The 11,909-nt window shown below is 46.0% G+C and overlaps 1 protein-coding gene across 1 annotated transcript in view; it reads right to left on the bottom strand.

Annotated features, from left to right (window-relative positions):
* Positions 1-1,478: 1,478 nt before the first annotated feature.
* The window catches only part of Coq2 (coenzyme Q2, polyprenyltransferase), a 19,534-nt gene continuing 9,103 nt past the window's right edge, over positions 1,479-11,909 (bottom strand). Inside the window, exons 3-7 of the mRNA XM_028773681.1 lie at positions 10,014-10,135; positions 7,931-8,016; positions 6,266-6,399; positions 3,629-3,817; positions 1,479-2,233 (exon numbers count right to left, since the gene is read on the bottom strand). Coding sequence (XP_028629514.1) covers positions 2,060-2,233; positions 3,629-3,817; positions 6,266-6,399; positions 7,931-8,016; positions 10,014-10,135 — 705 coding nt within the window. The 3' untranslated portion in view covers positions 1,479-2,059. The remainder of the gene's footprint in view (positions 2,234-3,628; positions 3,818-6,265; positions 6,400-7,930; positions 8,017-10,013; positions 10,136-11,909) is intronic.

Raw genomic sequence — 11,909 nt, 5'->3', positions numbered from 1 at the left:
CCTGAGGGCTGGCTGTCCAGGTGTCCGGGTTCTTCCCCCAGGGAATCAGGTGACAAGCATTTGTTGAAGGTGAAACAGGTAGAAAGCTCCTGTAGGGAAGGGTGAGTTCTCCAGACTGTCTGGTGGGCTCTGCGGGGCTTTCTTAGTGTATCTGGACTCTCCCCTCTTAGTCCCCCAGGCCCCCCCTTTTCTTTCTCAGTTTCCTCATTCCCTCTTCCATTTCCTCATCTCCTGAGCCCTTTGGCCCAGGGAGGTAACAGACAGGGAGATAGCATCCAGCTGCAAAGTAGGGGTTGTCTTTCATTCAGCTGCCAGAATGTTATCTCCTTTCCTTCAAGCTTTTCCCTGACTGGATCCTTCCTGATTCCCCTCATTCCACTGCTGTGAGGCAAGTAGGGCTGCTACCTTGTGACCTCTCAACACTCTGAGAGCCTCGGGGACTACTGCCATTCAAGCTAATGCTTACTGCAGTCCAGCATCAGGGGCCGAAGTCACCTCGCCGTCAGTAAGAGTTCCTTACATCAAGTACACTAGATCTCCACCTAGTAATTGATAATCCAAAGGAAAAAACAACCAAGAGCACAGACTGAAAGAGCACTGATGGGGCTGCAGAGATGGCGCAGTGGTTAAGGACACTGGCTGAAATTCCAGAGGACTCAGGTTCAATTCTCAGCACCCAAAGGGTAGCTACTACTGTCTGTTAACTCCAGAACCAGGGATCTGATGCTTTCTTCTGGCCTCTGTGGGCACTACATGCACTTGGTACATGAACATACCGGCCAACAAAACCATGTATTAGACATATAAAAGGAGAAAGTTATCAAGGGCTGGAGACTCGTTGCTTTTGCAGAAGACCGGGGTTAATTCCTAGCACCACAGGGTGGCTCACAACCATCCTGAGCTCCAATTCCAGAAGGATCTGACATGTTCTACTGACCTCCATGGGCACCAGGCATATACATGGTACATACTTATACATGCATGTAAAACTCATCACATAAAATAAAAATAAATCTAAAATGAATGAAAAGAAACACAGGTAGTATTTGCTGAAAATTCAAAGCTTCTTTGAGAGAGTGATATCTGAAGGCCTGCTGTGAAGAGAAAGGCAGAATTTTCACTATGGCCAATGAATAGTAAGTGCACAGGCCCTGGGTGAGGTGTCTGCTCAGCGTGGGACAGTGCGGCAGGCAGTGTGAGTCTGAAGGGTAAGAGATGATCAGGTCAGAGGCTGGGCCGGCAGTCAGACTTGGCATTTCCTGAGTGACTGGGGGACCCTGGAGTGTGGGCTGGGGAATGACTTGACCTCACTTAGGTTTTCTGGCTGCTTTGATAGACACATGATGAAAGGGTAACTTGGAGGAAAGAGTTCATTTATGTAATATGTTACCATTCCGCAGACTAGGACTGGCCAAGATAAAGAAGAAATAAATACTCATCAAAATTTCTGTCAGGGCTGTAATGAAGAGACACATACATGGATGTAAGTAACAATTTTATTTGCTTTTATTCTTCTAAAGCATCTAGAATCAGAATGGCTTCTTGAATTACAGCTTTGGCAGTGAGTAAAGGTGCCCCAACTTCTCACAGGAGATTCTTAGAAATAAAATAAAGCATATGGCCATTTCATACAAAGCATTAGATACGTTACACAAGTTGTTTTCTGACGTTCCTGAAACTTCAGATGAGAAGGAACGAGGACAGAAAGCTGCACAGTGTAAACACTGGGGTCTACTCAACCCCATGAGTCCCTGGCTGCTGGGACAGGGAGGCATTTGAAAACAGCTGCAGTAAAATCCAGCACATACTGCCCAAGAGTTTCTTACTTCTTTAACAGATTGCTCATCCAAATCTAACTGCGGTCTCAAGCCCTGAGACTTTTACAAACAAGTTTGTTTGCTAGGAGAGAACCCAGAGCCTTGGGCACTTTGCATGATGCCACACACTCTCCCACGAACTACAGCTCTAGCCAGTTGGCTTCTGTGAGACAGGGTCCTACTGTGCCGCGCGATGCCTTGACCTCTTGGCTTTCCTGCCTCTGCTTCCTGAAGGATGGCGCTCAGCTTGTCTGCTCACTTTCCAGTCTAGTGGCTGCGGCTTCTTTTGCTTCTTCTGTCTTTTCTTTGCACAGATTTCCAAGGACAATCCCTAAGAAAAGGAGCAGTCCTGCTGTGCGGTTGGAGGTGAACTTATCCCAGCAGTCCTTGGCTCTGTGGATGTCTACAGTGTAAATCTGAAAGGAGAGAGCACGGAGCTAATTAGGATGCATCCTGGACTGTAGGCAGCGCAGCAGGTCTATTCAGCGGAGATGGCTTAGTCTCAGTTACAGAACTTAAGCTCCAGGGAGCTCTTACTACATCCTAACTATCTCCTAATGCGGAGAAACGCAAGCATCTCTCACGGGGCAATCAGTCGAGCTGTGCCCTAAGAGCCCAGGCTGTGAGAATGTCCGAGGCAACCCACCGCTCTGCCTGGTTCTAACCACATGCTGGACTTCTCTAATCAAAAGCTATGAAATATTCCAACGTCCCAAACTGACACAGTGGCTAGACCCTGTGGTGTGGCTTCTGTGATGAATGGATCAGGATTCAGGGAACTCTGAAATCATTGTACATGAGCACCTTCAGGCTGCATGACTAAGACAGATGTGACACAATTTGGGTCCTATTCCTAAGACACATCTTATGTACATGTGGGTATCACAAACTTTTTATGAAGTTTAAAATCAAAGCCTTCCGGAAAGCCTAAGCACTTCAGGAAAGGACCTCTTCTTGCCCTTGGAAAAGACCTTCCTTCCACATATGAACTCATCTTGGGCCCTGCAGCTAACATCCTTGGGTTTCAGCCTTATTTTCTGCATCAGTCTCTCAGCTGAGAAAGACCCTGAACATTCCTGGCTCTCGATCACTAAATGAGGTAGACCCTCCTTGGTTACTACGGCAACCAAAGATGTTCTACCTATGTGCTTCTAACTCATGCCTGTGCTCACTGGGGATCCAGAGACTCAGACCAAATGGTCAGACATGTTCTTTTCCCAACACCATCACTGCAGATAAACCAGAACAGCCTCACTTAACTTCCATTCCCTCTTCCCTAACACGTCAATGTATACTTCTATTTAGACTAGACAATTGGTGGCAACACCTTCATCTGTCTGGCATTATTGTTATTATTATTATTATTTATCAGATTGTTTTTGGACTAATGAATTTAATCTGAAAGCTTCAGCTATAGCTGAAGTAATTTCAGAAAAATTAAAGAAGAGAAAAAAATTCCTATTTATGCTCATGTTCTTTTTCTCTACATTAAAAAGGCTAATTTTGTTTGTTTGCTTGTTTAGTTGCTTATTTGTTTGAGACAGGGTTTCTCTGTGTAGCCCTGGCTGTCCTGGAACTCACTCTGTAGACCAGGCTGGCCTTGGACCACAGAGATATGCCTACTTCTGCCTCCTGAATACTGGGATCAAAGGCCTATGCCACATACCCAGCAATGCTAACTTCTGATATGACAAGCTGAGGTGGAGGGAGGAACAATTCAAAGCCACACAAGCCAAACACCTGTTTGTTTTAAGAAGTCCCTTGCCTAGTTAACAGTGGTTGTTTTAATAATTTCCGTAACTTATACAAACCTGGTGAGCCAGGTGGGCCCCTACCATGGCCACAGCAGCGTAGTACGGGATGGTCTGACCACTGTTGGCTCCCGCCAGGCTCAGTGCTCCCACCATGGCAACCGCAAAGCCACTGAGCCACTGCTTGGTGTCCTCCCTGAACAGCAGTGCTGTGGACTTCAGGCCAATCAGAGCATCATCTTTTTTGTCCTAATACCAGGAACAGAGAAGCAGGTTTCCATATTCAATTCAGCAGTATGAAGACCACATTTCTTAAGTAGTCAACTTAGCCGTTTTTAATATATTTACACGGTCATACAACCAACACTGCTCTCTAACCAAGGAGTACAGTTTTAAAGACTATGCAGATACGTCACAGACTATAAAAGCGAGAGATGCAGAACAGCTGTGTGGTGGATATGCAGGACGTCACTTCCTCTGGCTCAACAACCAGCAGCTCCCTCTCTGTGCACCGCTTTGCTACTTACAACCCCAGCATGATTTGGAATTAGATTGTTACTATGGCCGGGCGGTGGTGGCGCATGCCTTTAATCCCAGCACTTGGGAGGCAGAGGCAGGCGGATTTCTGAGTTCGAGGCCAGCCTGGTCTACAGAGTGAGTTCCAGGACAGCCAGGGCTACACAGAGAAACCCTGTCTCGAAAAACCAAAAAAAAAAAAAAAAAAAAAGATTGTTACTATGTTAGGACTAAAATCAACTGCTTTCTTCGTCATACAATTAATATAATTAATTATTGTGTAGCTATAATTACTATCGTTATATTATTACAATTAGCATCATTTATCTTAGTTTTGAGACAGTCTCTCCAAGTTCCTGGGAACTTGCTGTGCAGACCAAGCTGACCTTGGCACTCACAGAGCACTGTCTCCTCTGTTTGCTGGGTGTTGGCATCTACAGGTGTGCACCACCACACCCAGTTCAAGTCTTACTCTCTGCTGAGCTCCATTCTCCCAGAGTTCTCCACTGTTTCTCTGGCTTGTATCACAGATGCATAGAAAGCTCACTGCATAGCCACGCCCACTGCTTCCCACTCAGCCCATCCTTCCTTCCTTCAGAACTGCTGCTGACTCTGTTTTTTCTCTGTCTCAGAGAGTACGCGAGCTCGCGCTCTCTCTCTCTCTCTCTCTCTCTCTCTCTCTCTCTCTCTCTCCCTCTCCCTCTCTCTCCCTCCCTCCCTCCCTCCCTCCCTCCCTCCCTCCTTCTCTCTCTCTCTCTCTCTGTCTCTCTCTCTCTCTCTGTCTCATACACACACACACACACTAAATAATAAATCATCTATTTTTTTAAGTTCAAAAATATATCTCCACTGGACACACGGGTGGTAACTGTGTGTGGGGCACTGTTAATCATTTCCCTCGGTGTGTATGATACAGCATCGCTTCACAATCACTGGATATAGACAATATTTGTCAACTGGACCTCAGCAGCTGGCAAAAGGATAAATATAAACGGCCAGTCGTGAACCAAGAAAAGCAGAAACGAAGTATCCCAAACAAACCAGGCAGGAAGTACTACGTCATAAGAATGTATGCACCTGAGCTGGTGCTCTCCTTCACAACAAGATTGATTCTAATTTATGTGTGCGTGTGTGTGTCCTCATGTCTGCCATGGAGACTCGGATGGTGTAGAGTCCCAGGAGCTGGAGTGACAGGCACCTGTGGACCACCAGGTGAATGCTGGGAACCAAAGCCTGGTCCTTGACGAGAGCAGCAAGTGCTCTCAATTGTGGAGAAATCTCTCCAGATCCCCAAGAACAATATTCTGAAGTTTTAATGAAGAGAATATTATTTATAATTGTCAAAACTCAGAAACAGCTTGATTTGCCAAAACAGACATATCATTATATTTAAAACAGTGATCCCATTCCAAGTCAAGGGACTATTCAACATACGTCAAGTAACAATGACAAGGAATAGATTAAAACATGGAGAATGATCAGACACAACGGCTTACGCCTGGGACCCTGAAGCTGAGGCTGTGACGGAAGGACAGGAGTTCAAGGACAGCCTCCTGTGACACAGGAGGCTCTGTCTCGAACATTGTAAAAACTAAACTAATACAAAAAGGAAATGTTTATTACTACACAACTCCAAGTCTGCCTAACACGGTGATTAGAGACAGACAGAGAGGGAGAGCAACGGAAGGTGCAGACCATGGAGACTGCCGGCCTGAGTTTCAGCTCTGCTCCCACTACGCATGGAACCGTGGGCACAAAAGAGATCCTTCTGTGCAGGCTGTCAGGGAGCTAACACAGCATTACAACAGTGTCTGGAACACACTAAGTACCATTTAATGCCTGTGAACAATCAGCTGAACTGTCCAGTAAACACACAGATACAGTCTGTTAGATGAGGGAACTGTGAATGATCTTCCTTTTAGAAAAATAACAACTTGCATTTTAACCTGGTTCTTATTTCAAAAGTCTCTGCGTATTTGTAACCCATCTATCTCTCAGGGGGCAGAGGCAAGACCAACTTGGAGTTGGAGGTCATCCTTGGCCTCACAATAAGCGCAAGGTCAGCCTGGCTAACATGAAATGTCTCAAAAAAGTAAAACCAAACCACATAAAGAAACAAAAAGGGTTCTTAGAAAACAGCAGCAGCTAAACCAGAGTTAAGAAAAACTACCATCTCTTTACCTGGTGGGCATACACAGTATCATATATCAGTGTCCACATAACTCCAGAAAAATAAAGAGGCAGGCATACTGCTGGATCACAGGAGCCCTTGACAGCAGACCATCCGAGTAATGCACCCCAATTAAAAGTCAGCCCTACATTGGTGACAGAGGAAGAGGGAAGTAGATTGTATGTCAGCACTGCACAGGAATGGGGTGCGGGGCTCAGCACGCACGGGTCACATGCTCACACCATCAAGCCTGCTCTGCTGTTCTGTCCTTCACAGAGTCTTCTCAACTGCCTGTGCTTGGTATTTATTTGATTCATCTTACAAAGCAACAGTCTACGCACAGAAAGTTTAACTAAGAATTAAAATAGCAGAGCCAATAAAAAGGATAACACCGTTTACTAAGGTGATTTGCTGGGCTCGGACTGGTTCCTCTCCCTCTCCTGAGCTATGGGACAGGAGTTCAGACATAACACTTACTGCTCACTCACAAGCGCAGCCTCTATGGTCTGTAAGCACAGCATACACTGACATCCTATCTGTAAGGCTGATCACTCCCTAAGTCCAGTTAGATGCTCAGCTCTCTAATGGATATTCTGTCTTCAGAGCTCTCAGGCCCTGAGACACAGTGTCTCAGGCCACTCTGCAGGCACCTTTTCCCTTTGTTACACTGTCTGTTCCCATTCAGAACACCCTTCCTCTACTGAGAAAATGCCTCTCCTTTGTGGTCCCAGCACATCTGTGTTTGACACGATGTACTTTGATGGCCTGCCTGTCTGCTGTCCTCTAGTCCATAAAACACTGACTGTGTTTTAGTGTCGTTTGTCTCCTGCGCACCTGGTGCACTTCCTGGCATGCAGTACAAGTAGGGGCTTGATGACATTAGGAGGAACTAGACCAGCTTTACTATGTTAGCCTGAAGAGAGGGAATGCCTGCACTCCCTTTACCAAGAGATTCCCAAATCCACCGGAATGCTACTTTCTACATTAAAAAAAAAAAAAAAAAAAAGAAAGAAAGAGAGGGGGAAGGGAGAGGGAGAGGACACCCAATGGTGGGATAAACACTTCACCACACTTTCCCACAAGTCAGGTCCTCACTTATTTCATGAACTGTCTTTTGATTCTTTTATTTACTAGAAAAATGGCTCACAGAATTTGAATCGGCCTAGGAGTAATTCAGAATGTCCTAGGTACAGGAAGGATGCAGAAGTAGGCTTTCCTTCCGTGAAAAACATTACTGCCCTGAGCACCTCTGAGCGGCTGCCAACACTGGGGTGCTTTTTAGTCACGCCCAGTCGATTAATGAAGGCCGAGAGACTACAGATGTGCTGTGCTAAAGTGTCAGAGGGCGGGAGTCCTCGAAGCTGTCAGTGTCACTTTGCTTCTCAGGTGCTTCCTCCTCTCTTCTAAACTCTGTAGTACGGACACTCTCATCAGTCACCTTTCATGACACGTTTAGAGCTTTAAAAGGCACTCCGGAAAAATAATAATCCTGATAATCTTAATAAATAATAATAATAAATAATGTAAGATTTCCTAGCCAATGAGAACCCCTTTAAAGCATGAAAACTTATCCTCTGTTAAACCTGCTGGTTACCCTAACATTCACGGACACACACACACACACATGCACACTGTGCAGGATATAAGAACATGGCGGACAGCATCAATGGACTCACCCAAGGCTAGCTGAGGCCAGAACGTGACTCTCTTCATCAGTGGGTAGGTGACAACAAGAAGTAAGGACGCTGCTCCCATTGCAATACTGGAAACAGAAGCTACAGAGTTAGCTCGTCATTCAGAATCACTAAATATTGTCAAGTCATTAGTGACAATAATTGCAAGATATTTTTGTGTTTGGTAATATTTTTGTGAAAATTTTTTCCTAGAGTTTGACTTTACCTACTGTAGGAATGATTAGAAAATTACTTTACATGTCACAAAACCAACTAAACCAAAGCTAACACATATGGTGCCTGATGTACTAGGTACTACTGTAAGTGCTTCAACCCTGTCAGTCATGAGCTTCACTAGGCAACAGGCAGTTTTAATCTCATTCCTTTTTTTTTTGAATCCAATGAATTTTTAATTCACCCCATTGTTTGAAATGCTGTGAATTTTCAACTCACAAGTAACCTGTTTCTAGAACCAGAGACCAATTTCTAGCTTCTGTCAGAAGTCGTTAGGGCGCCAGGGCAATGGAGTAATGGATGCGTGCACTCCAAACTGGGGATTCCAAACTGGGGATGGGGCTCAAGGCAAAGGATCACAGCAGCGAGGTCACCACCACCCGGCAGCACCCCCACCCCACTCCTGCACCCCAAGTTCCTTCTCCCTTCCCCTTCCTGCCCCGCCTTCTCCTCTAGTCCCTCCCCCAGGCATTCTATAGAGTGGAAACTGACTCACCAAGCCATGAAGGAGCCACGTGTCATCCAGCTCATGGAGACGCAAATCTTAAAGCAACCTGGCTCCAGCCCCACCAACGTAATCCACCCTGTACTGTTGGCTGCCTCTAAACTGTTTGCAAATCCCACGGTGTGCAGCAAAATAAAGTGTGTGTGTGCACACGTGTGTGTACATGCATGTGTTTGTGTGTGCGTGCATGAGAGATGACGAAAGATTAACCTCAGATGTGATCCTGAGAAGTGGTACCTTGCTTTCTGAAACAAGGTACTCACTGAACCTGGGGATCGTCAACCAGGAGAGGCTGGCCGGCCAGCAAGCCTGGAGATCTGCCTGCCTCTGCCTCTCTAGTGCTGGGATTACAAGCACAGCTCGTCCCTGACTTTACAGAGGGGGCTAAGGACTAAGCACACTATGTGGCAAGTACCTCACTAGGTGAGTCATGCCCCTTGCTCTGCATGTGTCTAACAGACATCATCAGACTCGCTCGGGAGCTTCCCTTCATCCACAGCAGGCATGCTCAAGAAAGAGAAGACAGCAGATATGCACAAACGCCTTTAATCCTAGCAGGGGGAAGGTGAAGGATCTCTGTGAGTCTGTCTGAGGCCAGCCTGGTCTACAGAGTAAGTTCCAGGACAGCCATGGTTACATAGTTGAGACCCTGTCTCAAAAAAACCAAAACATCTATAAAATAAACATAAAAAGAAAGAGAAACAGCCACAGAAACATCAGATGTTCTGAGGTTCCTCAAAGTTGATCTAAGACAGCCTTTCGTCCTATTAAAGCCGTTGGGGCCTGACGTGACCAGGCCTATGAAATACTTCTGTGGGAGCTCTCTGCTCTGGCTCCTCTCCTTATTCATGAAGTGCTCTGAAAACAGCCATCTGATGCTGTGTCTATTTAAGAACCCCAAGAATGGGTTCCCACATTTTTCTCTTCTGCTATTTTGACTAGTTACAGGCTCTGGGAAAGACGGTTGGTTCCACTTTTTGCTAACCGAGCCCTAACCACTTCTGCTTCCAGGTACTAAGCAATAACAGGCCGCCAGAGTAAAATTATACACGCATATGGCTGCATACGCACTTGAGAACCCAGGGATGTGCTCTGTGTCCTATCAAGAACACCTAGAGCAAACTCTACCAGTGCTTCAGAGCGAGGCTGCTCTCGGCTGCTCTCAGCCACAGTGCCTCTGAAGCAGATCTGACAGTGGGTAGGCTGAGGTCCTGTGCCCTGATGACTCACAGGTCCTTCCCAGGGTCAATACATAGATTTCTAATAAAGAGAATCCTACTTCATTCCCCCATTTTACATGTCAGAGGAGATATTTAACACACAACTGTGAAAGCACATCTGATGTACCTGTAGTAGTTCAAACACAGGAGAACACCCAGTGCCAAGGTCAGCTGTCCTCCAAGGAAGACGAAGGCCTGGAAGGTTGAAATGTCACCAGCAGCAATTGGGCGATTTGCTGTCCTCATAACCTCAACACAGAAAAACAGACATCTTAATTCACATGCCAATGCAATTGTTCATTTAAACAGCGACTAACAGATGCTCCCAGGGCTACTGAAACAGTTCAAGGCAGCACTTGCCTCCTGATGAAGTGGACCCCACATGACAGGAGAGAAATGGTTCCTCCAGGTTTACTCTGACTTCCTCTCATGGGCAGTGTCTCCTCCACACATACAAATAAATGTTATTTCAAAGTTAAGGTGAGGGCTGGAGAGACGGCTCAGCAGTTAAGAGCACTGGCTGCATTTTCAGAAGTCCTGAGTTCACCTTCCAGCAACCACATGGTGGCTCACAGGGATCTGCTGCCCTCTTCTGGTGTGGAGAAGTACGTGCAGACAAAGCATGTTAAAGTGATGGGTCAAGACAAAGGCAGGCACGTAGGCACAAGTTTGAACAGAGTGAAGTTAGCATTTGAAATCACATCAAGAACTAACACTGCATTTAAATGGCTTTAGAGTGTCCGTGAAGGGCTAAGTGCCACGACGCCATTCCCACCCCACCTCCAAACAAACATCGGTCTCCTGAGTTAGCTGCCTGGCCACTCACCAAGCACACGTCCAGCTCCCATACACAGGCAAGGCTAAGGGAAAGTTACAGGCTTTCCGGGAGTGAGGGAACGGCAGCAGACAGTAAAGCCAACGTCCTGCTCTGAGAACAGGAAGCACTAAGTCAGAAGTCAGCGAAGAGAGCCGAGCCGAGGCGGCCTGTGGGAGTGTTTTGCCACACTACTGAATGGGTCTATGGTCTGTGATGTTAGCTGACTAGGCTGAAATGTTAATGGTAAATTTGCTGGCGGAGTGTGGACAGTGCTGTTAAACACCAATAATGACTGCTGGTATTTTTCCCCGAAATCTGATTTGATTATACCAAATTCAACCACTAGACTACAGTAAGCAAACTTCAGTGTTGTTGGAAATTAGGAACTTGGGATCTGGGAAAGTCTCACACTGGAGTCAATGCTTCTGATCTGATGTCTGCCACACAATCACTCGGATGGTAATTATTAGCCCAGTGTCAACAGACATGCAAACTTGAATGCCCAACAGCAATGCACTCATCATTCAATATATGAGCAAGCTATTTACTAGTCAGCACACTAGGCAAACCCTGAGCCATAATCATGTCATTACTGATGGGTACGTAACACTGCCTACAGGAAACTGAAATAAGGGTTACAGTTAGCTTGAGACGTTTATCTCATCCTTTACAGGAAATAGGTAACATTTTTAAATTTAAATAAGCAAAACCCATCTCAATGACTCTGATACACTTGTGCTTTCTTGCACGACAATACGCAGCCAAGACTGTGAAAAATTGGAGAAAATGGAAAAGGGCGGTTGGCTTCCCACCCCCAACCCTCTAAAGACAGGGTTTCTCTGTGTAGCCCTGGCTGTCCTGGAACTCACTCTGTAGACCAGGCTGGCCTCAAACTCATGAGATCTACCTGCCTCTGCCTCTGCAGTGCTGAGATTAAAGGGGTGCCACCATGCCTGGATGGCTTCATTATTTAATGAAGCCTATCTCTGTGATAACTGCATTTAAGAATATGGAAATCCCATAAGCCCTTATATTTCATTGATGACATCCTATATGCAACCACAATTTTACATCAATTCAAACAGACAAAATGTATAAACTCCTCCTCCAAAGATCTCGACTGTCCTCGGGAACTGATCAATCCCTTTGCTCCCCACCACTCCCAACAGTACAACAGTCTGTGCAGAAGCACACAGCCTGCAGTCC

Source organism: Grammomys surdaster, unplaced genomic scaffold (assembly GCF_004785775.1).
Source record: "Grammomys surdaster isolate TR1022 unplaced genomic scaffold, NIH_TR_1.0 233, whole genome shotgun sequence".
Lineage (NCBI taxonomy): Eukaryota > Metazoa > Chordata > Mammalia > Rodentia > Muridae > Grammomys > Grammomys surdaster.
Note: the sequence above shows the minus strand (reverse complement) of the source record. Positions and strands in the feature narration are given on the sequence as shown.